The sequence below is a fragment of the Tamandua tetradactyla genome, chromosome 3, assembly GCF_023851605.1.
Source record: "Tamandua tetradactyla isolate mTamTet1 chromosome 3, mTamTet1.pri, whole genome shotgun sequence".
Lineage (NCBI taxonomy): Eukaryota > Metazoa > Chordata > Mammalia > Pilosa > Myrmecophagidae > Tamandua > Tamandua tetradactyla.
The window spans coordinates 178,258,869-178,282,946 of NC_135329.1; the positions used below are offsets into that span (position 1 = coordinate 178,258,869).

Sequence of the window (24,078 nt, forward strand, 5' to 3'; positions counted from 1 at the left end):
TTCCGCAGATCGCTTGGGGTTCCTCCGCCCACACGCTGCTTCCTTAGGGCGTGTTAGACTGAGGCACCTCTTCCCGAGTGGAGGTTGGGAGACGTGGCTCCCTGAGCGCAAGAAACATGTTGGACTTCGCCATCTTCGCCGTTACCTTCTTGCTGGCGTTGGTGGGAGCAGTGCTTTACCTCTACCCGGTAACCGCCGCCCTGCGTCTGTCAAGCCTGAGCCCACCACGGCCTCCTGGTAGCGGTGCGAGGGGGTTGGGGAGCAACACCGGCGTCACGTGACGCCTCAGCCGCCGCGCCCTCGGGAACGCTGAGAGGAGGCCGTGTCCTCACTACCCTGCGTCAGGCCCCGGGAGAGGCGTGCGGTTCGGCTGCTGCGGCTCAGCTCCTCCACCAAGCGGTTGGCCGAGGGTTGAGCTTGGGTTGAGTCCTCTGCATCCCGGCATCCCCTGGTCCCTGTTACGAGACCGGCTGAAGAACTTTGGACAGCTTTTTGGGAGCCCCTCTTCTAATGTCTAAAATTCCATTTTCTAGAGTGTCTAGGAGGAAACTTAAGGATGCGCCCCCTTTTCCAAGGACTTACTGGTGGGGGGGATCGCATTTAGCCATTTAACCCATACTGGAGGCCACCAGATTTGTGTGTGCGTTTGTGTGTGTGTGTGTCGTGTGCCTTACATCTGTCTGTCTATCTTTCGTTATTGGAACCTGAGTCCTCGAGGTCCGGACCTTAGATTGCTTCTATCCAGGCCATAGAGGTAAATACGGGGATAATGGAAAGAGCACTGCTCTGCCTGTGCGTGTGTATGCTTGACTCGGACACTTCATCTCTGACTCTCGTTCTTTCCTTCTTTCTCTGTTTGTCTGCGTCAGTCTGAGAGAATGGTTGTGAAAACAGAGAGGCTAGTGGATGAAGCAGCAGCCTTAAAACATGCTCTGCAGAGCGGGATGTTGGTGTTACAGTCAAAGTTGAAAAGGGTTTTAAAGCAGCTAAACAGCTCCAAATACGTTACTTATAGTGACGGTTGCACCTCCTTAAATGTCTTCCCAGAGCCGGTAAAATGGATTAGACTGTAATGTTGCATGCAACTACAAAATCTGAAAATTTTGGTATATCTTATTTTCTGAGAAACTGAATATTTAATGAGTCCAGGTCTTGTAATTTTGATAATCCTTGAATAAGCCTATTCTTTGATGTGCTTTTGAAAGCAACACTCTTTATTCTTTCAACCAATATTTGTCCCTTCTGTGTGCCAGGTGTGGTTCCGTGTGCTGGGTATACAGCATTGAACAAGTGAGACAAAAACTTATGGAACTTGCATGCTGGGGTGAAGCAGACAGGAAACAAATAAAAAATACAGTATGTTAGATGGTATTCAGTATTATGGAGGAAAATAAAGCTGGGGATGATGGGCATAATTCATGTTTTAAGTAGGACGGTTAAGAGATAAGGAGACATTTGAGCACGGACGAAGATGAAGAAGCAAGCCGTTCACGTTGGTAATGAAAAACCATAGCAGGCAAAGGGGCCACTGTATGCAAACCCTCAGGGCAAAACATGCCTAGTGTATTCCAGGATTGCTGTGGTTGGCAGAAGAGAGGACTAGGAGGTACAGTTGGAAGGATGGGGGTAAAGGTCAGATTTTAAGTTGCTTTGTAAACCATTTTAAGGACTTGGCTCTTACTGAGGTGAGAAGCCACTGTAGGATTTCAACAGGAGTGATATTTGAAATTTTTATTTTAAAATAATTAAAATTTAATTTTGTTAAATTGTAAAAGAATCATCTGACTACTATGTTAAGAACAGACTGTGGGCCTGGGGCAAGGATGGAAGCAAGAAGAGTGATGTTCTAGTTTGTAAGCTGCTGGAATGTAGAATACCAGTAATAGAACAGCTTTTATAAAGGGAATTTAATAAGTTACACTATTACAGTTAAGGAAGTCAGAGTGTCCAAATTAAGGCACCAATAAAAAGATTACCTTCACTCAGGAAAGGCTGATGGGTCCGGAACACCATTGTCAGCAGGGTAGTCACATGGCTGGCGTCTGCTGGGCCCCTGATTCTGGGCTCCATTGCCTTCAGCCTCTGTTCCTATGGGGTTTCTCACTTTGCTTTTCTGGGGCTGGCTTTCATCTCTTGGCTTCCCTTGGCCCTCTCCAGATTCTGGCTTGCATAACTTCTGATGGCGACATCTGCTGGGCTGCAAGCATCCCTAAATATCCCATGTCTTTGTTCTCCATGTGTCAGCATCTGTGTCAGCTCTGCTCTGAAGTTTCTGTTGGCTCTGTCATTTCTGTTGCTTCCGTTGTTTTTTGAATTTCTCCAAAATGTTTCCTCTTTCAAAGGATTTGAGTAAGCTAATCAAGACCCACCTGGAGTGGGTGGAGTCTCATCTCCATCTGATCAAAGATGACACCTACAATTGGGCACACCACATCTGCTTGCAGATAATCTAATCAAAGGTTTCCAAACTATAGTATTGAATCAGGATTAAAAGAAACAGTTGCCTCCACAAGATTGAATCAGGATTAAAACATTGCTTTTTGGGGTACATAATATTTTCAAACTGGCACAAGTAGTATGGAGGCTCTTGTGATAATTTCAGAATGTACTTGATTATGTATTACTTTGTAGAGTGACATGATATTTTTCAAACACCTTAATTTAACTGACATAGAGGAAGAATACTGAAATAACCCTTTTTCCATATAAGCTACTCATTTTTGTATTTTAACATAGAAGTAATTTCTTATATTTGATAAAATTGTAAGGCCATCTTTTTTTGATGGTGTTTAAATATTTTCAATTGTTTGGTTTTTCCAGATTTTTTGATTGTTTGTTTTAACATTTTTTGTAATGTGAAATATAATCAATATAAAAAAGCAATAGACTTTAAAGTTCATTTTAACAAGTAGTTATAGAACATATTTCAAAGTTTGGTATGGGTTACAGTTCCACAATTTGAGTCTCCATCTATTTTTAAGTGAATTATTTTAAACTTTTTTTACTGTATAGTATAACATATATACAAAGCAAAGAAATAAAAAAGCAATAGTTTTCAAAGCACACTTCAACAAGTGGTTATGGGAAAGGTCTTAGAGTTTGTCATTGGCTACCATACGATCCTCTCATATTTTTCCTTCTAGCTGCTCCAGAATATAGGAGGCTAGAAAGCTTAAATACTTTATTATCACAATCAACTTTTTTTCCTTTTTTTGTGAACAGTAACATATATACAAAACTATAAATTTCAAAGCACAGCACCACAATTAGAACGTATTTCAGACTTTGATATGTGGTTACAATTTTACAGTTTTAGGTTTTTACTTCTAGTGGCTCTAAAATACTGGAGACTAGAAGAGATATTAATTTAGTGATTCAGCATTCAAATTCATTTGTTAAATCCTATCTTCTCTGTATAGCTCCACCATCAGCTTTGATCTTTTCATATCTCTCTTTGAGGTTGTTTGGGCTATGGCAATTCTAAATTTTTTATGTTGGAAGGGTCTGTCACTGTATGGGGTAGGAAGATGAAACTATCTGATGTTCTGGAGAGGCTGGGCTAGGTTTCAGAACTTAACTGGACCGGGGACCCATCTGGAGGTTGTAGGTTTCTGGAAAGTTACTCTAGTACCTGGAACCCTCGTGGAATCTTATATATTGCCCTTGGTGTTCTTTAGGATTGACTGGAATGGTCCTGATTGGGGGTTGGCAGGTTCTGGTAGGTAGCAAGACCTACCTGAAGCTTGCGTAAGAGCAACCTACAGAGTAGCCTCTTGACTCTATTTGAACTCTCTCTGCCACTGATACTTTATTAATTACACTTCTTTTCCCCCTTTTGGTCAGGATGGAATTGTTGATCCCATGGGGCCAGGTCTGGATTTATCCCTGGGAGTCATCTCCCACTTTGCCAGGAAGACTTTCACCCCTGGATGTCATGTCTCATGTAGCTGGGAGGGAGGTGATCTCTCACTTGTAGAGTTGGGTTTAGAGAGAGTGAAACCACATCTGAGCAAAAAAGAGGTCCTCCAGAAGTAGCTCTTAGGCATGCTTATAGGTAGTCTAAGCTTCTCAGCTACCTACATAAGCTTCTCAAGAGTTTAGTGGATTTTTAAGAGGTCTTTTCCTGATACCGATTTCCCTTGGATATATTATATAAATTATATATATGTAAAAAGATTTTTCACAATTACATGCTCACATTGTAAAAGTTACATAGTTATACAATCCTCTTCAAGAATCAAGGCTACTGGAATACAGTTCAGTAGTTTCAGGTACTTCCCTCCAGCCACTCCAGAACACCACATAAAATGAGGTATCTATATGATGCATAAGACTTACCTTCAAGATAGCCTCCCAACTCTGTTTGAAATCTCACAACCACTGAAACCTTATTTTGTCTTACTTCTCTTTTCCCCTTTATGGTCAAGAAGACTTTCTCAATCCTATGATTTCAGGTCCTGGCTCATCCCTGGGAGTCCTGTCTCACCTTGCCAGGGAGATTTACACCCCTGGGAATCATGTCCCATTTAGGGAGGTAGGGCAGTGAGTTTACCTGCTGAGTTGTGGAAGGCTGTCTTTTAAGGTCCTACATATGTCTTAGGAAAACACATCCGACTTATGGAATATATGATAATTTGCTATACTAAACTATTTTTCTTATTTTTCCTTAAGGCTTCCAGACAAGCTGCGGGGATTCCAGGGATTACTCCAACTGAAGAAAAGTGAGTAATTGTTTCTTTGGAACCCAGTAAAGTCAACTCTTCATTTTCGTATCAGAACTAAACCGTGTTTTTAGATTGTTTAGCTTATTTTGCTAACTCTAAATTTACTTCTGGGATATAACCTACACTTTATTAAGATCAAAAAGGAGGCCTGTATAAAATAAAAACCTTTAATTGTTTTCACTTCCACTAGCTGGAGAAAGTAGAAGATGGAAAGTTCCAGAAAGAAGAAAAAGTTACCATTGTTGATCTGCTGATTTTTTTTTTAGTCTGTGATGCATCATTAACTCAGAATCAGGTGCTGCAAAAGTTAAATAACTTTCCTGTTTCTGAGTCAGATGTTTATTGTGTTGGCAACTTTATTTGAAGTGTTAAGAATTCTCAAAATATTAGACAAATTCAAATCTAAATATAATTACAAAAACATAGCCAGGAGCCAGATATACTTAGTTTTGGATTTTGATAATTTAAATTTCGTGTACCTTTGGCCTCATTATGTACATTATTAATTCAGTCAACTATTGTTTTTCTGATTCTTCCAAGTTGAATTGATTGTCACTTCTTCTTTTCTCAGAGATGGTAATCTTCCAGATATTGTAAACAGTGGAAGTTTACATGAGTTCCTGGTTAATTTGCATGAGAGATATGGGTCTGTGGTTTCTTTCTGGTTCGGCAGGCGCCTTGTGGTTAGTTTGGGCACTGTCGATGTACTGAAGCAGCATATCAACCCCAATAAAACATGTAAGTTTCGTTTTCTTTCTAATTAGCTGATCCATATCCCTTAAGAATCAGTGTCTAATAAAAGGACTATTTGTTCTTGGAAAGGAATAACTAACATTTATTGAATGCTTTATCCTTTGTGCCAGGCATTGTGCTTACATCTTAATATGTATTACCTCATTTAAAATATAATATTGTAAAATGATCACTTTTTTCCTTCAATTTATGATATGTACAATAAAATCCAATGCAAATTCCAATAAGATTTTTTGGGAACCTGAGAAAATGGTTCCATATCACATCTGGAAGAGCAAGTGTACCTGAACATCTAGGAAAAATTAAAAAATGGACATTCGTGAGGGAGAACTTATACCATCAGATATTACAATATATTATAAAGCTAGAGTAATTAAAGAATCTTTTTCTATGGTAGAGGACTAGACAGATTGATGGAATAGTATAGGTTGTCCAGGAGACAAGCCAAGTATATATGGTAAAGAGTGTATTTTATGATAAAAGGGAAAGGTAATAAATGGTTTTGGGAAAACTTATTAGCTATTTTGAAAAAAAATAAATCTCAATCCCTGCCTTTCTCTTTATACTAAAATAATTGCAAATGATTAAAAACGAAGTCATAAAAGGCAGCCAAGTCCACTCAGTTGAGACGTGTAATGAGATATCTTTGTGATGAGATTCAGGATGAATTTTTACTTTCTTTGTATTTTTCTGTATGTTTGAGTCTTTTTTTTTTTTTACATGGGCAGGTACCGGGAATCGAACCCAGGTCCTCGGGCTTGGCAGGCAAGCATTCTTACCTGCTGAGCCACTGTGGCCCACCCTGTTTGAGTCTTTTAACAAATGAGTGTCATCATTTTTTCTGTATGAAGACCATATACTCATTAAAGAAACACTTAAAGAATGAAAGAGAACGAAAAATTTTTTAACTTAAATAATTTTAACTGTAATACTTAGATCACGAACATCAGTGAAATCAACTTTTTTAAAATTTAAATCAAAGATATGGTCATGTGGGAAGGAAATTTGATTCGAGTATTAATGACTTACAGTGAAATTTTGAGTTAAGGATGTTGGAATTCTGAGTTACGATGTTTGTTTTGTATTCTTGCCAATTTCCATTGTCTCTTTTTTTTTTTTTTTTTAAAGACAGAGAGAAGGAAGGAAGGATAGAAGGAAGGAAGGAAGGAAGAAAGGGAAACATTTTTAAACATTTTCTTGTTTTATTGTATTCTGTTTCTCCGTTTTTGTTACATGGGCTGGGGCCGGGGATCGAACCGAGGTCCTCCGGCATAGCAGGCAAGCGCTTTGCCCGCTGAGCCACCGCGGCCCGCCCCTCCATTGTCTCTTGAGTTGTTCATATTTAGGGAAAATAATTAAGGGAGCTGTAGAAAAAATTGCCTTGCTTTTAGTTGCAATTCCTTGCCTCCCTTGCTCTCTGTTTCCTTTCAGTAGAGTTTTTTTGAGTGATTATTTTGACTGTTCATTTAGAAATGTTCGATTTGTCTGTTTCAGCGGACCCTTTTGAAACTATGCTAAAATCATTATTAAGGTATCAGTCTCGTGGTGGGGATGCAAGTGAAAACCACATGAGGAAAAAACTGTACGAAAATGGTGTGACTGATTCTCTGCAGAGTAATTTTGTTCTCCTATTAAAGGTAAGGGGATGAGTAGTTTGGTCAGGAATTCAGCAATTCAGATAGTAGTTTTATTTGTTGTATTACTATTTTTTTTATCCTTTCCTTTTTGTTGATATTCTTTTCTTTTTTTTTTTCACTTTTTTTAATTAATTAACGGAAAAAAATAAAAAAAAGAAATTAACCCAACATTTAGAAATCATACCATTGTTGATATTCTTTTCTTACTATCTTTTAAAGCTGATTTCTATTTTCCTAAAATTCTAAAAAAAACAAAAACCAAGAAAACAAAACTAAAATAAAACATGCATATCAAAAAAGGAAAGAACAAGAAATTCTTATACCTAGACTCACTATATAATTTGGATTGATGGGCATGAAGAGAACCTAAAGAACTGTTCCCTATGAATTGAAGACTCAGTGTATAGTGTGGATTGATGGGCATGAAGAGAACCTAAAGAATTGTTCCTTATGAATTGATTTGTCCTTCATTATTAGTCCAGACTCTTGGTTAATATTTCCCAAAATGTTTTTGGAGTTTACCTGAAATATACTTTCTTGTTAAAAGTGGAGATAACTTGGCCCCTACTTAAACTTTTTAAATTAAAATCTCAGGGAAGCAAGGGTGGGAGAAGGGGCTGACATTTTTGCGAGTTTCCCCAAATGATTTACAATTTTTGACAACAACGTTACTGATCCATACTGGATGGCTTCTTTTCTTTTTGTTCCTAAAGTTCCTTAGCTGAACACTGTGTGCTACCTGATAATTCTGTGTGTCCCATAGGACTGTTCCAGACCTTTACCCTTATTCTAGTCTTTCCAGTCTAACCCCTTTGCCTCCTGTTGACATCCTTGCCTCCTATTTTAATGAGACTATAGGGTCCATTTCATGTGAACTCCTTTAATTTCCTATTCCCCCACCAAAAACTATATCCATTTCAATCCAATTTTTAAAAAATTATGATTGCAGTAATACTTAACACAAAATTTTCCATTTTAATTATTTTCATCAATCTTTAGTTCTTTCTTTCAGTTTAACTCTTAAAGAATCCTTTCTTCTGTCCAGAGCTAAGCTATCCATCTGTGTCCTTTAAAAGTAATGTTATTTATAAAATGAGCATATGGTTGCTGTAGAAAATATGAAAAATATAAAACAAAATGAAGAAATCACTATAATTTTTCTGTATGTATCATATTTTTTGCCACATTTTGTACGCCTTTCCGCATTAAAACATCATAAACATTTTTTGATGTCATTCAGATTTTTCCAAACCTAACTTTAAAACTATGCCTGCTTTTTCTGATAATCACTGTACAAAATATAGAAACATTTAGAGAGGTACAAAGGACAAAAATGAACATTTTTGATACTGTCCATTACCCAGAGATAACTACATTTAATATCTTGAAATACTTTCTATCATTCTAGTTTCTTTGTGCACAGTGTAATTTTAGTGTAATACAGCATCATACTATATTTTATTTTCTAGTAATTATTTTTATGCAACTTTATTGAGATATATTTGTATACCATATAATCATCCAGAGTGTACAATCGGTGGTTCATGGTATCATCCTATAGTTGTGCACTCATCACACAGTTTTTGAACATTTTCATTACTCAAATAAAAAATGCCCAAAACATCCCATACTTCTTATCCCCCCAAATTATTCATTTTTGTCATTTTTTACTCATCTCTCCATACCCTGGGTAAAGCGAATGTCAGTCACAAGGTTTTCACAATCACATGGTCACACTGTAAAAGTTATAGTTATACAGTGGTCTTCAAGAACCAAGGCTACTGGATTACAGTTCAACAGTTTGAGGTATTTCCTTCTAGCTATTCTAATACACTAAAAACTAAAAAGGGATACCTATGTAATATAAGAATAATCTCCAGAATGACCTTTCAACTCTACTTGAGATCTCTCAGCTGCTGAAATTTATTTTGTTTCATTTCTCTTCCCCCTTTTGGTCAAGAAGGCTTTCTCAATCCCATGATGCCAGGTCTAGGCTCATCCCCAGGGGTCAGGTCCCATGTTGCCATGGAGATTTATGTCACTGGGAATCATATCCCACATATGGGGGAGGACAGTGAGTTTACCTGCAAGTTGGCCTCAAGAGAGAGGCCACATCTGAGCAACAAACGAGGTTCTCTGAAGGTGACTCTTAGGCCTAATTATAAATAGGCTTAGCTTCTCCTTTGCAGGAATTAATTTCATTGAGGGCTTGGCTTATTAAATTGTTAGTCCCCAGTGCTTATGAAAATATCAGGAATTCCCCAGGTGGGAAAATGTAATATTTCCATTTTTTTCCCCAGTCTCTGAGGGAGACTTTGCAAGTACTTCTTCATTTTCTGCCCAAATTATTCTGGGATGTACAAGGGCATCACTCCAAACTGTACAAACCCACAAGATCACACTCCCTATTCAAGGTTCCATGTAATTACCATGTTCAAATAAACTCACCATACAAGTTAGATTAGATAGTGTGCTACAGAAAATATAAATTTTGTACTAAATAAACATCTCTTCCTTTGGTCTCACACAGAAGTTGAAATTTTAGAACACAGTCACTGTCATCTCAACCTCAACATTGTTGGTTATAGTAAGGATGTATTTTCTTACATTATTTACGTACATTAAGGGAGGCATAGTGGTTGAAAGACTGGGCACTTCACTGGGCTGCCTGGGTTTGAATAGGAGTGCCATCATTTACCAGTTGTGTAGCCTTGGAAATGTTATTTTATTTCTGTGCCACATTTCCTTATTTATAAAAAGGGGAGATAATATCAAGTTATCTGTCTCATGGTATTAAGGATTAAATGAATTGATACATGTAAAGTGATCAGAACAATAAATATAAGTGATGAATACTTTTTATAGTATTTTTATCATTGTAGAATCAGTTTCCCTTCCCCCCTCTGCTGTCCATATTTTGGTTAACATTAACATGTGGTAGTTGTAATGAATTCAAACAAATGGTTCTAGAGTAAGGCTCTGAATGGTGAGAGGGTATCACTTTGTCATGTGAGGTTTTTCGTGATGATTTAAAATGGCCCTTACAGGGGTGGTCAGCCAGGAGTGGACAGTGTGATGAAGAAGGTGAGGTCAGGCACTTTAGGGTGTAAATGGGTGAACACTGACACAGACAGCTGAGGCAAAAATCCCAAGCTTACTAAGAAAAATGTGTTTTCTGAAGCAAACAAACTGATATTTAGGAAAAGGTGTTCAGGTTTATATCTTGGGATATATATATATGTATTTCTTTTAAATTTTTTTTCAAAAGAAAGCTCTTTTTGCCCCCAATGTTTATCTTCCACACTTGAGACTTCTGTCATTACATATGTCAAGTTTTCATTGGCTCTTCTATTTTAAAGCTTGCTTTTAATGAATGCCTTGTTTCTAAAAACTTTTTTTCTTTTTTAATATGAAAGAAGCTATGTGGCTTAAATAATGACTATAGAATTTTAACTTTTTAAAGTAGGGGAGCTGTTTTGTTGATGATGTGAAAGTAATTTACCAAATGTATAATTATTTAGTTTCAATTGTTATTTTCCTGTATTCTCCATAATCTACTCAAATCTTAAAAATTCTTTTGAAGTATATTAACCTGTTCAATTCATTGATCTTAATACTTTAGAATATTAAGACCTCTCTTTCTCAAAACAAAAAGGTTTGTATGCTATATACTTCACTTTAAAAAGGCATAAACTGCCAACCAAGACTCCTATATCCAGCAAAATTGTCCTTCAAAAATGAGGGAGAAATTAAAACATTCTCAGACAAAAAGTCACTGAGAGAATTTGTGACCAAGAGACCAGCTCTGCAAGAAATACTAAAGGGAGCACTAGAGTCAGATACAAAAACACAGAAGAGAGAGGTATGGAGAAGAGTGTAGAAAGAAGGAAAATCAGATATGATATATATAATACAAAAGGCAAAATGTTAGAGGAAAATATTATCCAAACAGTAATAACACTAAATGTTAATGGACTGAATTCCCCAATCAAAAGACATCGACTGGCAGAATGGATTAAAAAACAGGATCCTTCTATATGCTGTCTACAGGAAACACATCTTAGACCCAAAGATAAACATAGGTTGAAAGTGAAAGGTTGGGAAAAGATATTTCATGCAAATAACAACCAGAAAAGAGCAGGAGTGGCTATACTAATATCCAACAAATTAGACTTCAAATGTAAAGCAGTTAAAAGAGACAAAGAAGGACACTATATACTAATAAAAGGAACAATTAAACAAGAAGACATACATAACAATCATAAATATTTATGCACTGAACCAGAATGCCCCAAAATACGTGAGGAATACACTGCAAATACTGAAAAGGGAAATAGACTCATGTACCATAATAGTTGGAGACAGAGTCCAGCAGGAGTTAGAAACAGGGTAAGATAATGGGTAATTGGAGCTGATGGGATACAGACTGTGCAACAGGACTAGATACAAAAACTCAAAAATGGACAGCACAATAATACCTAATTGTAAAGTAATCATGTTAAAACACTGAATGAAGCTGCATCCGAGCTATAGGTTTTTGTTTTGTTTTGTTTTGTTTTTACTATTATTACTTTTATTTTTTTCTCTATATTAACATTCTATATCTTTTTCGGTTGTGTTGCTAGTTATTCTAAACCGATGCAAATGTACTAAGAAACGATGATCATGCATCTATGTGATGATGTTAAGAATTACTGATTGCATATGTAGAATGGTATGATTTCTAAATGTTGGGTTAATTTCTTTTTTCTGTTAATTAATAAAAAAAAAATTGTCTTGATTGAGAAATGGAAAAAAAATACAAAATCCAAAAAAAAAAAAAAGGCATAAACCTATGTAATAAAAAATATTTTTATTTTGCATCTTCTGTTTCCCATAAAATTTGACTTTAAATCTTTGTACTGTGACACAAAGTTCATGAAGTTGTTATGGGAAAGGAGCTTAAATTTAGTTTCATGGTAGGGGCTTTAAATATTACCTCACAAAATCCTTGCTACAACATGTGAGGTAAGTATAATTATTCTTATTGTAGTATCTGTGTAAGGTAGGAGCTCTCATCCCTTTTTACCAAACCTGGAAACGTTAAAGAAATAAAACCAATGTTTTTCTGACTTTAAAGCTTGTTATCCTTTTAGTACACACTGCTTTTATTAATAAATATTTGGTGAATGAAGCAATGGCAGGCTAAGAAGTTTCCTACATTGAAGCATGTCTAGGACTTGTACATATTCATGTACTATGTTTGCTTCATTTATTTACCAAATATTTATTTATTCTTCACTGTATGCTGGCAATCTGTGGTTAACCTTCAGTATTTTTAGATACTAAGATTTTTGGTCTCTTAGTTTCCAGTAGGTTTAAGGTTTGTCAGCCCTTGGATTCTTAACTTAATGTTTTATTTTTGTGGTTGTGGTTTTATTTTCTTTTGCAAGTCATCCCTTTGACGGAAGCTGAACCTGAATCAGTGAGGATGTAATTAGAGGTGGAGCCTGCAGCAGCCTAACAAATAAAGACTTGAGAGCTTCTTTTGGTCAAGGAATTGACCTGAGTAGTCTTTGAAACTAATCTGTTTGCTGAGTTTTTCTAAGATTTAACAAAAGGAGATATTAACTCATTGTGGTTCTCTGTTCTCTTTCAGCTTTCTGAAGAATTATTAGATAAATGGCTCTCCTGTCCAGAGGACCAGCATGTTCCCCTCTGCCTGCATATGCTTGGTTTTGCTATGAAGTCTGTTACACAGATGGTAATGGGTAGTACATTTGAAGATGATCAGAAAGTCATTAGCTTCCAGAAAAATCATGGTATGGTAAGTTTAGGGTCACATTTAAAATTATTCCATCAAATTGAATAGTTGAATGATACAAGCTTGGCATCTGAAGGAGACAAGAGAGTTGAAATGATTCAACCTGAGGAAAACAAAGAATAAATAATTTTAAAAAGCAAAAGAGCCTAAGAGACCTGTGAGACAACATAAACATACATATTAGGTGAGTCTCAGGAGAAGAAAGAAAGAGATAGAGGAATATTCAAAGACATAATGGCAGAATATTTCCCAAATTTAACAGAAGAAATTAATATGCACATTCAAGAACACAACAAAACCTAATAGGACAATCTCAAAGAAAAATATGGCCAGATTGTAGTCAAGCTGTTAAATACCTAGGGCGAGGTCACCTTGTTACCATAGTCCTTTAACTGTTTTTCCTAGTTTAAATGAACGTGTTTCTTCTACTGCTTGTTGGTTTTTCAAAGGTCCTCTGGGGGAACAGAGCACTGGTGTAGTTCACATCACCATCTTGAATTGGACCTACTGCTTTTAAGTAGACTTTTTCTTGATTCCGCACTTGCTCTATTTCTCCAGTTCTTTAGCTGTTTTTCTGGAGTTTCGAGAGACTTTTCTGTCAGTTCTTACTGATTCAAAGCTTCTGTGGTGGTGGTGGTGGGGAGTGGGCTTGGAGCAGAGCTCTGAAGCTTCTCATTTAGCCATCTTATTCTGAAAAATGATTTTTTGACATGGTCACTCATTGTACATGTTTTCTCATGGTGATAAAGCTGCATTTTTTAAAAAACTGCAATGTTTTGCGATACATTCACACATCATACAAACCATCTGAAATATGCAATCATTGTCTCACAGTATCATCACATAGTTGTGCATACATTCTCATGATCAGTTTTAGAACATTTTCATTACTCCAGAAAAGAAATAAAAAGACAACCTCAATCCTCACATACTCCTTATCCTCACCTCCCCCCATTATTGATCCACAGTATTGGTGTGGTACATTTGTTACTGTTGATGAAGGAATATTAAGATATTGCTGTTACCTGTAGTCCAGAGCTTGCAACAGGTACAATTTTTTCTCATATACCCCTCTATTAGTAACTCCCGGCTGTAGTGTCATCCATTTGTTCATGAAAGAACTGTTTAATGTCTACAATTAATCACTTGTCCACCACGAGATTCACTGTGTTATACTTTCCTATGTTTTAACCTCCAGTTTCCTTCTGGGACACATATGACTTTAAATTTCCCCTTCATCACATTCACGCACCATTCAACACTGTTTCTCATCATGCTACCATCACCTCTATCCACTTCCAAACATATTAAGTTCAACCAAGTTAAACATTTTGCACATATTAAGCAGCCGCTCCCTATTCTGTAGCCTTATTCTGTGTCCTGGCAACCTGTATTCTAGATTTTATGTCTGTGAGTTTACATATTATAATTAGTTCATATCAGTGAGCTTATATAATATTTCTTCTTTTGTCTGTGACTTATTTCATTTAGCATAATGTCCTCAAGGTTCATCCATGTTGTCATGTGTTTCAGAACTTCATCCCTTATTACTGCTAAATAATATTCCATTATATATAAATACCACATTTTGTCCGTTCATTTGGTGATGGTCATTTGGATTGTTTCCATCTTTTTGACACTGTGAACGCTGCTATAAACATCAGTATGCAAATGTCAATTCATGTCCCTGACTTCAGATCCTTTCGGTATATTCTGAGTAGTGGGATTGCCAGATCTTATGGCAGATCTATACTTAGCATGCTGAGGAACCGCCAAACCATCCTGGCTCTACCATTTTACATTCTCACCAGTGGTGAGTAAGTTTTCCAGTTTCTCCACATCCTCTCCAACATTTGTAGTTTCTTGTTTGTTTACCAGTGGCCATTCTAGTAGGTGTGAGATGATACCTCATTGTGGTTTTGATTTGCATTTCCCTACTAACTAGTGGAGCTGAGCATCTTTTCATGTGCCTTTTAGTAATCTGTATTTCCTCTTTGAAAAAATGTCTGTTCATATCTTTTGTCCATTTTTTAATTGGGTTGTTTTTCTTTTTATTATTGAATTATAAGATTTGTTTATATGATTTGGATATCAAACCCTTATTGGATGAGTGGTTTCCAAATATTTTCTCCCACTGGGTTGGTTGCCTTTTCACCCTTTTGACAAAGTTCTTTGACGTACTGAGGTATTTGATTTTGAAGAGTTTTCATTTATCTATTTTTTTCTTTTGTTTCTTGTGCTTTGCATGTTAAGTCCAAGAAACTACTGCCTATCACTAGATCTTGAAAACTTTTCTTCTAGGAGTTTTATGCTACTGGTTCTTATATTTAGGTCTTAAATCCATTTTGAGTTAATGTTTGAATAGGGTGTGAGATAGGAGTCCTTCATTCTTTTGGATGTGGATATCCAGTTCTCCAAACACCATTTATCGAAGAGACAGTTCTTTCTCAGTTGCATGCTTGTCAAAAATCAAGTGACCACAGATCTGAGGGTCTATTTCTGAACTCTCAATTTGATCCCATTGATTGATTTGTCTATCTTTATGCCAGTACCATGCTCTTTTGACCATTGTGGCTTTATAATATGCTTTAAAGGCAGGAAGCATGATATCTGTCACTTCATTCTTCTTTTTCAAGAAATTTTGACTATTTGAGACTCCTTACCCTTCCAGATAGGTTTGATAATTAGCTTTTCCATTCCTGCAATGTAGTCTGTTTGAATTTTGATTGGTATTACATTGAATCTTTTTATCAGTTTGGGTAGAATTGACATCTTAATGACATTTAGCTTTCCAGTCCACGAACACGGAATGTCTTCCCTTTTATTTAGGCCTTCTTTCCTTTCTTTTAGTAGTGTTTTGTAGTTTTTTGTGTACAAGTCTTTTATGTTGTTGGTTAAGTTTATTCCTAGATATTTGATTCTTCTAGTTGCTATTGTAAATGGAATTTTTTTCTTGATTTCTTCTTCTGATTATTCACTGCTTTGTTCTAGAAACATTACTGATTTCCGGGTATTAAGTTTGCACTCCACCATGTTGCTGAATTCATTTATTAGCTCTACTAACTTTGTTGTGGATTTTTCAGGATTTTCTGTATATGTAATAATATCATCTCCATATTAGGGAAAGTTTTAGCTCTTCCTTTCCAGTTTGGATGCCTTCTATTCCTTTTCTTGCCTAATTTCTTTGGTAAGAACTTCCAGGCCAGTGGCGAATAACAACGTTAACAGTGGGCAACCTAGTTTTGTTTGTCATCTTAAAGGGAAAGCTTTCAGTCTTTCACGATTAAGTAGGATGTTAGCTGTGAACTTTTCATATTTACACTCCATCATGTTGAGGAAGTTTCCTTCTTTTCCTAGCATTCTAAGTGTTTATATCCTGAAGGTGTGCTGGATTTTGTCAAATGTCTTTTCTGTATCAGTTGAGATGTTCATGTGTTTTTGTTTTTTCCTTTATTCTCAATGATGTTGAACCATCATTGCATACCATGGTGTAATTCTTTTAATATGTTGTTGGATTTGCTAGTTTTCTGTTTTGCTAGTTTTCTGTTTAGGATTTTTGGATGCGTATTCATAAGAAATTTGGTGTGTAGCTTTCTTTTCTTATGCTATCTTTCTCATTCTTTGTATGAAAGTGATGTTGGCCCTGTAGAATGAATTGGTGAGTGTTCCCTTCTATTCCGTTTTTGGGGAGAGTTTGAGCAGAATTGGATTTACGTTTTCTTGGAATGTTTTATAGCATTCCCCTGTGAAGCCATCTGTTCCTGGGCTTCTCTTTGGAAGTTTTTGATTACTAATTCAACTTCTTTTCTTGTAATTGCTTTGTTGAGATCTATTTCTTCCTGAATCTGCATAGGTAGTTTATGTGTTTCTAAGCATTTGTCCATTTCATCTTGGTTATCTAATTTATTGATGTATGCTTATTCATAGTATCCTCTTATAGTCCTTTTTATTTCAGCAGCATTGATAGTAATGTCCCCTTTTCATTTCTAATTTTTGCTATTTCTATCTTCTCTCTTTCTGCCTTCTTCAGTCTAGCTAAATGTTTGTCAATTTTGTTGATCTTTGCAAAAGTTCCAACCTTGGTTTTGTTGTTTTTCTTTTTTTCTCCAATGCATTTATCTCGCTTTAATTTGTTATTTCCTTTCTTCTGTTCGTTTTAGGTTTAGTTTGCTGTTCTTTTTCTGTTTGTTTCAGTTTCCAGGTTAGATATGTGATTTGAACCGTTCTTATTTTTAAATTTATTTTTTGAACTCTTCTTTTTTATCATTTAGAGCTATAAATTTCCCTCTCAGCACTACCATTGCTACATCCCATAAATTTTTGTTTGTTGTATTTTCATTTTCATTCCCCTCTAGTTATTTCCTAATTTCCTTTCTGATTTCCTCTTTAACCCATTGGTTGTTTAAGAGATGTTGTTTAATTTCCACATATTTGTGGACTTTCCATTTCTGCTTCTGTTATTGATTTGTAGCTTCATTGCTTTGTGGTCAGAGAATATATGTTGTATGGGTTCAATATTTTTAAATGTATTTCTCTTATGATTTTTTGCCATTTGATCTATATCCTTTGGGAATTCCTTTCTTACTTTAAGGATATTCCTAATATATGTAATATAAACATTTACTATAAATTCTTTTTTTTTTTAATTAAAAAAATTTTTTTTTATTAATCAAAAAAAAGAAAAGAAATTAACACAACATTTAGAAATCATTCCATTCTACACATGCACTCAGTAATTCTTAGTATCATCACCTAGATGTATGATCATCATTTCTTAGTACATTTGCATCGATTTAGGAAAAGAACCAGCAAAACAGCAGAAAAAGATATAGAATGTTAATATAGAGAAGAGAATTAAAATAATAATACTAATAAAAAAAATATATATATATATATATATAAAAGGAAAAAGAAAAAACAAAAACAAAAGATACAAACAAACAAACAAACAAGAAACTATATTTCAGGTGCAGCTTCATTCAGTGTTCCAACATAGTTACATTACACTTAGGTATTATTGTGCTGTCCATTTTTGAGTTTTTGTATCTAGTCCTGTTTGTATCTAGTACAGACAGGGCACAGTCTGTATCCCTTCAGCTCCAATTACCCATTATCTTACCCTGTTTCTAACTCCTGCTGGTCTCTGTTACCAATGATATATTCCAAGCTGATTCTCGAATGTCGGTTCACATCAGTGGGACCATACAGTATTTGTCCTTTAGTTTTTGGCTAGACTCACTCAGCATAATGTTCTCTAGGTCCATCCATGTTATTACATGCTTCATAAGTTTAGTCTGTCTTAAAGCTGCATAATATTCCATCGTAGGTATACGCCACAGTTTGTTTAGCCACTTGTCTGTTGATGGACATTTTGGCTGTTTCCATCTCTTTGCAATTGTAGATAATGCTGCTATAAACACTGGTATGCAAATGTCCGTCTGTGTCTTTGCCCTTAAGTCCTTTGAGTAGATACCTAGCAGTGCTATTGCTGGGTCGTAATCCATTCTGCCAGTCTATGTCTTTTGATTGGGAAATTCAGTCCATTAACTTTTAGTGTTATTACTGTTTGGATAATATTTTCCTCTACCATTTTGGCTTTTGTATTATATATATCATATCTGATTTTCCTTCTTTCTACACTTTACTCCATACCTCTCTCTTCTGTCTTTTCGTATCTGACTCTAGTGCTCCCTTTAGTATTTCTTGCAGAGCTGGTCTCTTGGTCACAAATTCTCTCAGTGCCTTTTTGTCTGAGAATGTTTTAATTTCTCCCTCATTTTTGAAGGACAGTTTTGCTGGATATAGAAGTCTTGGTTGGCAGTTTTTCTCTTTTAGTAATTTAAATATATCATCCCACTGTCTTCTAGCTTCCATGGTTTCTGCTGAGAAATCTACACATAGTCTTATTGGGTTTCCCTTGTATGTGACGGATTGCTTTTCTCTTGCTGCTTTCAAGATCCTCTCTTTCTCTTTGACCTCTGACATTCTAACTAGTAAGTGTCTTGGAGAATGCCTATTTGGGTCTATTCTCTTTGGGGTGCGCTGCACCTCTTGGATCTGTAAATTTAGGTCTTTCATAAGAGTTGGGAAATTTTCAGTGAAAATTTCTTCCATTAGTTTTTCTCCTCCTTTTCCCTTCTCTTCTCCTTCTGGGACACCCACAACACGTATATTTGTGCGCTTCATATTGCCATTCAGTTCCCTGATCCCCTGCTCAAGTTTTTCCATTCTTTTCCCTATAGTTTCTGTTTCTTTTTGGAATTCAGATGTTCCATCCTCCAGTTCACTAATTGTAGCTTCTGTCTCTTTAGATCTACCATTGTAGGTATCCATTGTTTTTTCCATTTTTTCGTCTTTGTCCTTCACTCCCATAAGTTCTGTGATTTGTTTTTTCAGATTTTCTATTTCTTTTTTTTGTTCAGCCCATGTCTTCTTCATGTCCTCCCTCAATTTATTGATTTGGTTTTTGAAAAGTTTTTCTATTTCTGTTCGTATATTCAGCATTAGTTGTCTCAGCTCCTGTATCTCATTTGAACTATTGGTTTGTTCCTTTGACTGGGCCATATCTTCAATTTTCTGAGCGTCATCCATTATTTTCTGCTGGTGTCTGGGCATTTGATCAGATTTCCCTGGGTGTGGGACCCAGCTGGTTGAAAGGTTTTTCTGTGTCCCTCGGCCCAATCCTCGGCGTCTTCTCTTCCCACTCTCAGGTCCCGCTGCTCCCCCCGGCCCTACTATAAATTCTTATAGTGCTTTTTTTTAAAAAAATTAATTCTTAAAAAAATGTTTTTATTCATAAACAACATGCAACACATTCTTAACATACAAACATTCCATACATGGTGTACGATCAGTGTCGTATGATGGTTCACAATATCATCACGTAGTAGTATGTTCATCACCATGATCATTTTTTAGAATATTTCTATCACTGCAGAAAAAAGAAATAGAAAAAAGAAAAAACTCATACATACCATACCCCTTACCCCTTCCTCTCATTGGCCACTAGTATTTCCATCTACTCAAAATATTTTAACCTTTGCTCCCCCTGTTTTTTTTCCTGTACCCCTTACCACTCCTTTTCACTGATCACTAGTATTTCAATCTACTCAATTTGTTTTAACATTTGTTCCTCCTATTATTTATTTATTTTTAATCCATGTTTTTTACTCATCTGACCATACTGTAGATAAAAGCATCAGACAAGGTTTTCACAATCACGTAGTCACATTGCAAAAGCTATATCATTATACATTCATCTCCAAGAAATATGCCTATTGGAACACAACTCTACAGTTTCAGGCATTTCCCTCTAGGGTATGTTTATAAATTCTTATAGTGCTTTAATAGCTTAATTTTTAAATACTTTAATCTTAAATATATCGTAACCAAACATCCTTGTAAGGTCAGAGTTGACCTGTTATTTGTCAAATGCTCATCCATGGTTTGGTTTTGTTTCAGAATTTTTGTATTATAACCAATTAAAAATTTTTTTAACAGCGAATTACCCAATTTTGAAATGTTGGAAGCCTACTGTTCTTTGTCTCCAAATTATGAACTAATTTTTCACCTCTTTATGGACTTCGCTAATATTTATGAACAGCTTAGGTAAAATAAAAACTTAGAATTACCTATGAATTTTACTTAACCACTGATGCTATTTACAAAAAATTGAGAACTGAGTCTATTGCCATGTCCTTTCCCCCAGTCCTGTTCCTTTTAAATAAAAGTATCTTTTCACTTTCCAATTGTAATTAATTTGAAAATAGCTTTGATTGAAATCATTAATGTATTTATAGCCTATTCTCAGAGATTTTGAAGTAAAATGATTGTGTTGTGCAGTCTCCTTAAAAGGGAGAGATTAAATAGCAGATTTATTGGTAAGAAAGGAATTCTTCAATTATTAGCTTGATCCTCTAATATTAGAACATCTACCTACTAGATGATAGATGTATTTATTTTCCTGTTTTCAGGTTTGGTCTGAGATTGGAAAAGGATTTCTAGATGGGTCACTTGATAAAAATACAACTCGGAAAAAACAATATGAAGATGGTAAGTTTGGCTGCTCTTAATTTTGACTAAGGACAAAAGTATGTATGCCCAATATTGGTAGGGCCATCTCTGGTGGAATTACAGGTCATTTATATTTTCTCTGTATAAGTTTTTCCCCTACATTTTTAACAGTGAATGTGTTTCTCTAGCAATAGAGGTGAAAAATTAATAAGTTAGAAAAAGAAATTCCATCATTCACTGCATGAGGGTGGTATAGAACTAGTAAAGTCTATAGGATTTAGGAAAATGAAAGGGTAAAATCCTAAGAAAGTAATTTTTTTTAATTAGTTAAAGAAAAAAAAGAAATTAACATAACATTTAGAAATCGTTCCATTCTACATATGCAATCAGTAATTCTTAACATCATCCCATAGATACATGATCATCATTTCTTAGTACTAAGAAAGTAATTAGATAGTACATTAAGAGCCATGAATAATGGATAAAATTATCTAAAAGAAGGAAATATTCATGAGATACTATTTCTGCAAGTAAAAAAGAAAAACAAAGTCCAGCAATATAGAAATTGCTATGGGAATAATGTCAACATGATTGAATATTATATAGATACTTATCTTTTAAATTTAGCAACTTAAAAATTTCTTTCCATTATACATTTAGTAAAGATGCTTCAAAATTGTTTGGTATTTATATCAACTCTGAAATTTACATAGAAAAATTTTATTTTAGTTTGATAGCCTCCAGAAATGATTCCCCCTTACCCTTTTTTGTTGTTCTGTATTTTCTTTCAGAGGAATCTATTCATTTATTCTTTCAACAAATATTTATTGAGGCCTGCTTAGTGCTAGGCCCTGTTCTATAGTTAATAAACAAAAATCCCTTTCCTCATAGGGCTTACCACTCTAGTGGTTTCCTCTACATCAAAAAGGGATTTAAAAAGTCCATTTAAATGACATTATTTCCTGCTTTCTGGTTTTCAGTACCATTCTGATTATTTTGATGTCTGCATTTGAATTGCTTCCCACTGGTGTAAAAATCTATTTCACACCTATTTGTTATAATAATGTCAAATGAAAATAATTTATTCTTTGTCTTAGTTTGTTAGTTGCTAAAGCAAATACTATACAATGGGTTTTCTTAACAATGGGAATTTACTGGCCTATGGTTTCAGAGGTTAGATGGCTGGCCTCTTCTCAGGGTTGGTGTCTTTTGGTGGCCAGAAATCTTTGGGGTTCCTTGGCCTTTCTGTCACATGTCAATGCACATGGTGGCGTCTTCTTTCTTTTACAGGTTCCACTGACTTTTTCCCATGGCTTTTCCTCCTGTGTACAGTTTCCTTTGCTTAAAAGGACTTTGGCCAAATTGGATTAAGGCCCACCTTTACTCAGTTAGGGCATGCCTTAACTAATAATGTCTATAAAGGTCATTTTTCAAATGGCTTCACACCCACAGTCCCTGAACCTACCATTTGTGGGGGACATGATTCATTCCACAACATTCTAAATAAAAGTAGATTCTAAATAAAAGTAGATAATATGTTATTTGAGATGTAATGTGAGCATAGAATCAAATTTGAGCTTTCATTGAAAATGATCATGATTTGTTACTTATGAGTGGAATTTCATAGCTGGATCAGAGCTTTCGCTGAGTAATTCCTAACCTGTTCTGCACTGTAGAATTACCTGGGGAGCTTAAAAATAGTAGACAACCTGAAGATCAGTCCCACCCTAGACAAATTTAATCAAAATCTAGGATAATGGTGCCCTAGGCACCAGATATTTTTATAAAAGCTCTCCAGATTATTCTAATGTACTGATGGGGTTGAGAATGTATAGCAGTACTTCCTGAACTTTACTATATATTGAATCTCTTAAAAAATGTTGTAGCCTGGTTTCTGCCTGTAGACATTCTAATTGAATTGGTATGATATGTGACTTGAACTTCATTATCTTCTAAAGAAAGATTCCCAGGTGAATTTAATGGGTAGCAATGTTTGGAAACTGCTTCATTGCAGTGTTAATAGTTTGTCATTTTAATCACTGATATGTATTGTATCAATTTAACTTTATAAATACTTAGCAGTGTAATATTCCTGACATATTCTAGGTGCTGAGGAGAAATTAGTGAATGAAACAAAAATTCCTGCTTTGTGGCAATACATTCTAGTGGGGAGAGGCAGATAATAAGCTATTGCATAATATGTTAAAAGGAAATGCTGTGGAGAAAAATAAAACTGGAAACAGGATAGGGAATACCAGGGGATGTAGAGAGTGCCATTTTCCTTAAGTTTATTAGAAAAGGCCTTGCTGAGAATATGATTTTTGAACAGATGCTCGTAAGAGTTGAGAAAAACAGTCATGTAGATCATGTGGGTATCTGGATGTCAAAGGGAAAAATAATATTTATATTCTAAGTATTTAGAATACTTAGAGGAAAGAGGGAAAGTAATTGCAAAGTCCTTGAGGAATGGGACTATTCCTATTTTATTTGAGTAGGGAAGGAGACCACTATGGCTGGAGTGAAGTGAATTAGAAGAGGAAAAGGAGGTGATGAGGTTATAGAGATTGGGTGATGGGGCACATTTTGTATGGTTTATAAGAGGTGGTATGATTAGGCTGTTGTTATGAGATAGGAAGCCACTGGAAGGTTTTGAGCAAAGGAATGATAAGATCTGAGTTAAGCTTTTAAAGGGTCACTGTGACTACTGTGATAGACTATTAGGGGCCAGGGGCAGAAGCAGACTAATTATGGGGCTATTACAGTGAATCAGGCAAGAAAGGTAATGTGACTTGGACCAGGTGATGGGTAGCAGTGAAAGTTATAAGAATATATGGTATATTTTGAAGATAGAAACACCAACATTGGCTGGCAGATCATATTCGGGGTATAAGAGATTAGGAACCTTCAAAGTTTGAGGCCTGAATAGCTGGAAAATGAGATTATAAGAAATAAATTGGGGCAGAGTCTGGGATGATTCAGTTTGGGGTGGGGGTAAGATCAAGGATTCAGTTTTTGGGTATTCTGTGTATAATTTCCTTTAGACATTCATATAGAGATTTTTAGTTAGTTTTTAGATATATGAGTGTGGAGTTAGGGGAGAGAAGTCCTGACTAGAAATAGAAATTTGGGAGTTATTTCACATCTGTTT

General features: G+C 35.6%; 1 protein-coding gene and 1 long non-coding RNA gene across 3 annotated transcripts in view; one reads left to right on the forward strand and one right to left on the reverse strand.

The window, feature by feature from the left end:
- The window catches only part of CYP20A1 (cytochrome P450 family 20 subfamily A member 1), a 60,134-nt gene continuing 36,056 nt past the window's right edge, over nucleotides 1-24,078 (forward strand). Inside the window, exons 1-6 of one of the 2 annotated variants that reach the window (XM_077154786.1) lie at nucleotides 1-188; nucleotides 4,672-4,721; nucleotides 5,296-5,462; nucleotides 6,972-7,114; nucleotides 12,753-12,920; nucleotides 20,891-20,969. In XM_077154786.1, coding sequence (XP_077010901.1) covers nucleotides 117-188; nucleotides 4,672-4,721; nucleotides 5,296-5,462; nucleotides 6,972-7,114; nucleotides 12,753-12,920; nucleotides 20,891-20,969 — 679 coding nt within the window. In that variant the 5' untranslated portion in view covers nucleotides 1-116. The remainder of the gene's footprint in view (nucleotides 189-4,671; nucleotides 4,722-5,295; nucleotides 5,463-6,971; nucleotides 7,115-12,752; nucleotides 12,921-20,890; nucleotides 20,970-24,078) is intronic. The other variant, XM_077154785.1, reaches the window with a different exon arrangement.
- Nucleotides 12,031-24,078, reverse strand: part of LOC143678001 (uncharacterized) — a 74,846-nt gene continuing 62,798 nt past the window's right edge. Inside the window, exons 2-3 of the long non-coding RNA XR_013173003.1 lie at nucleotides 13,274-13,607; nucleotides 12,031-13,020 (exon numbers count right to left, since the gene is read on the reverse strand). This is a non-coding gene — a long non-coding RNA (uncharacterized LOC143678001). The remainder of the gene's footprint in view (nucleotides 13,021-13,273; nucleotides 13,608-24,078) is intronic.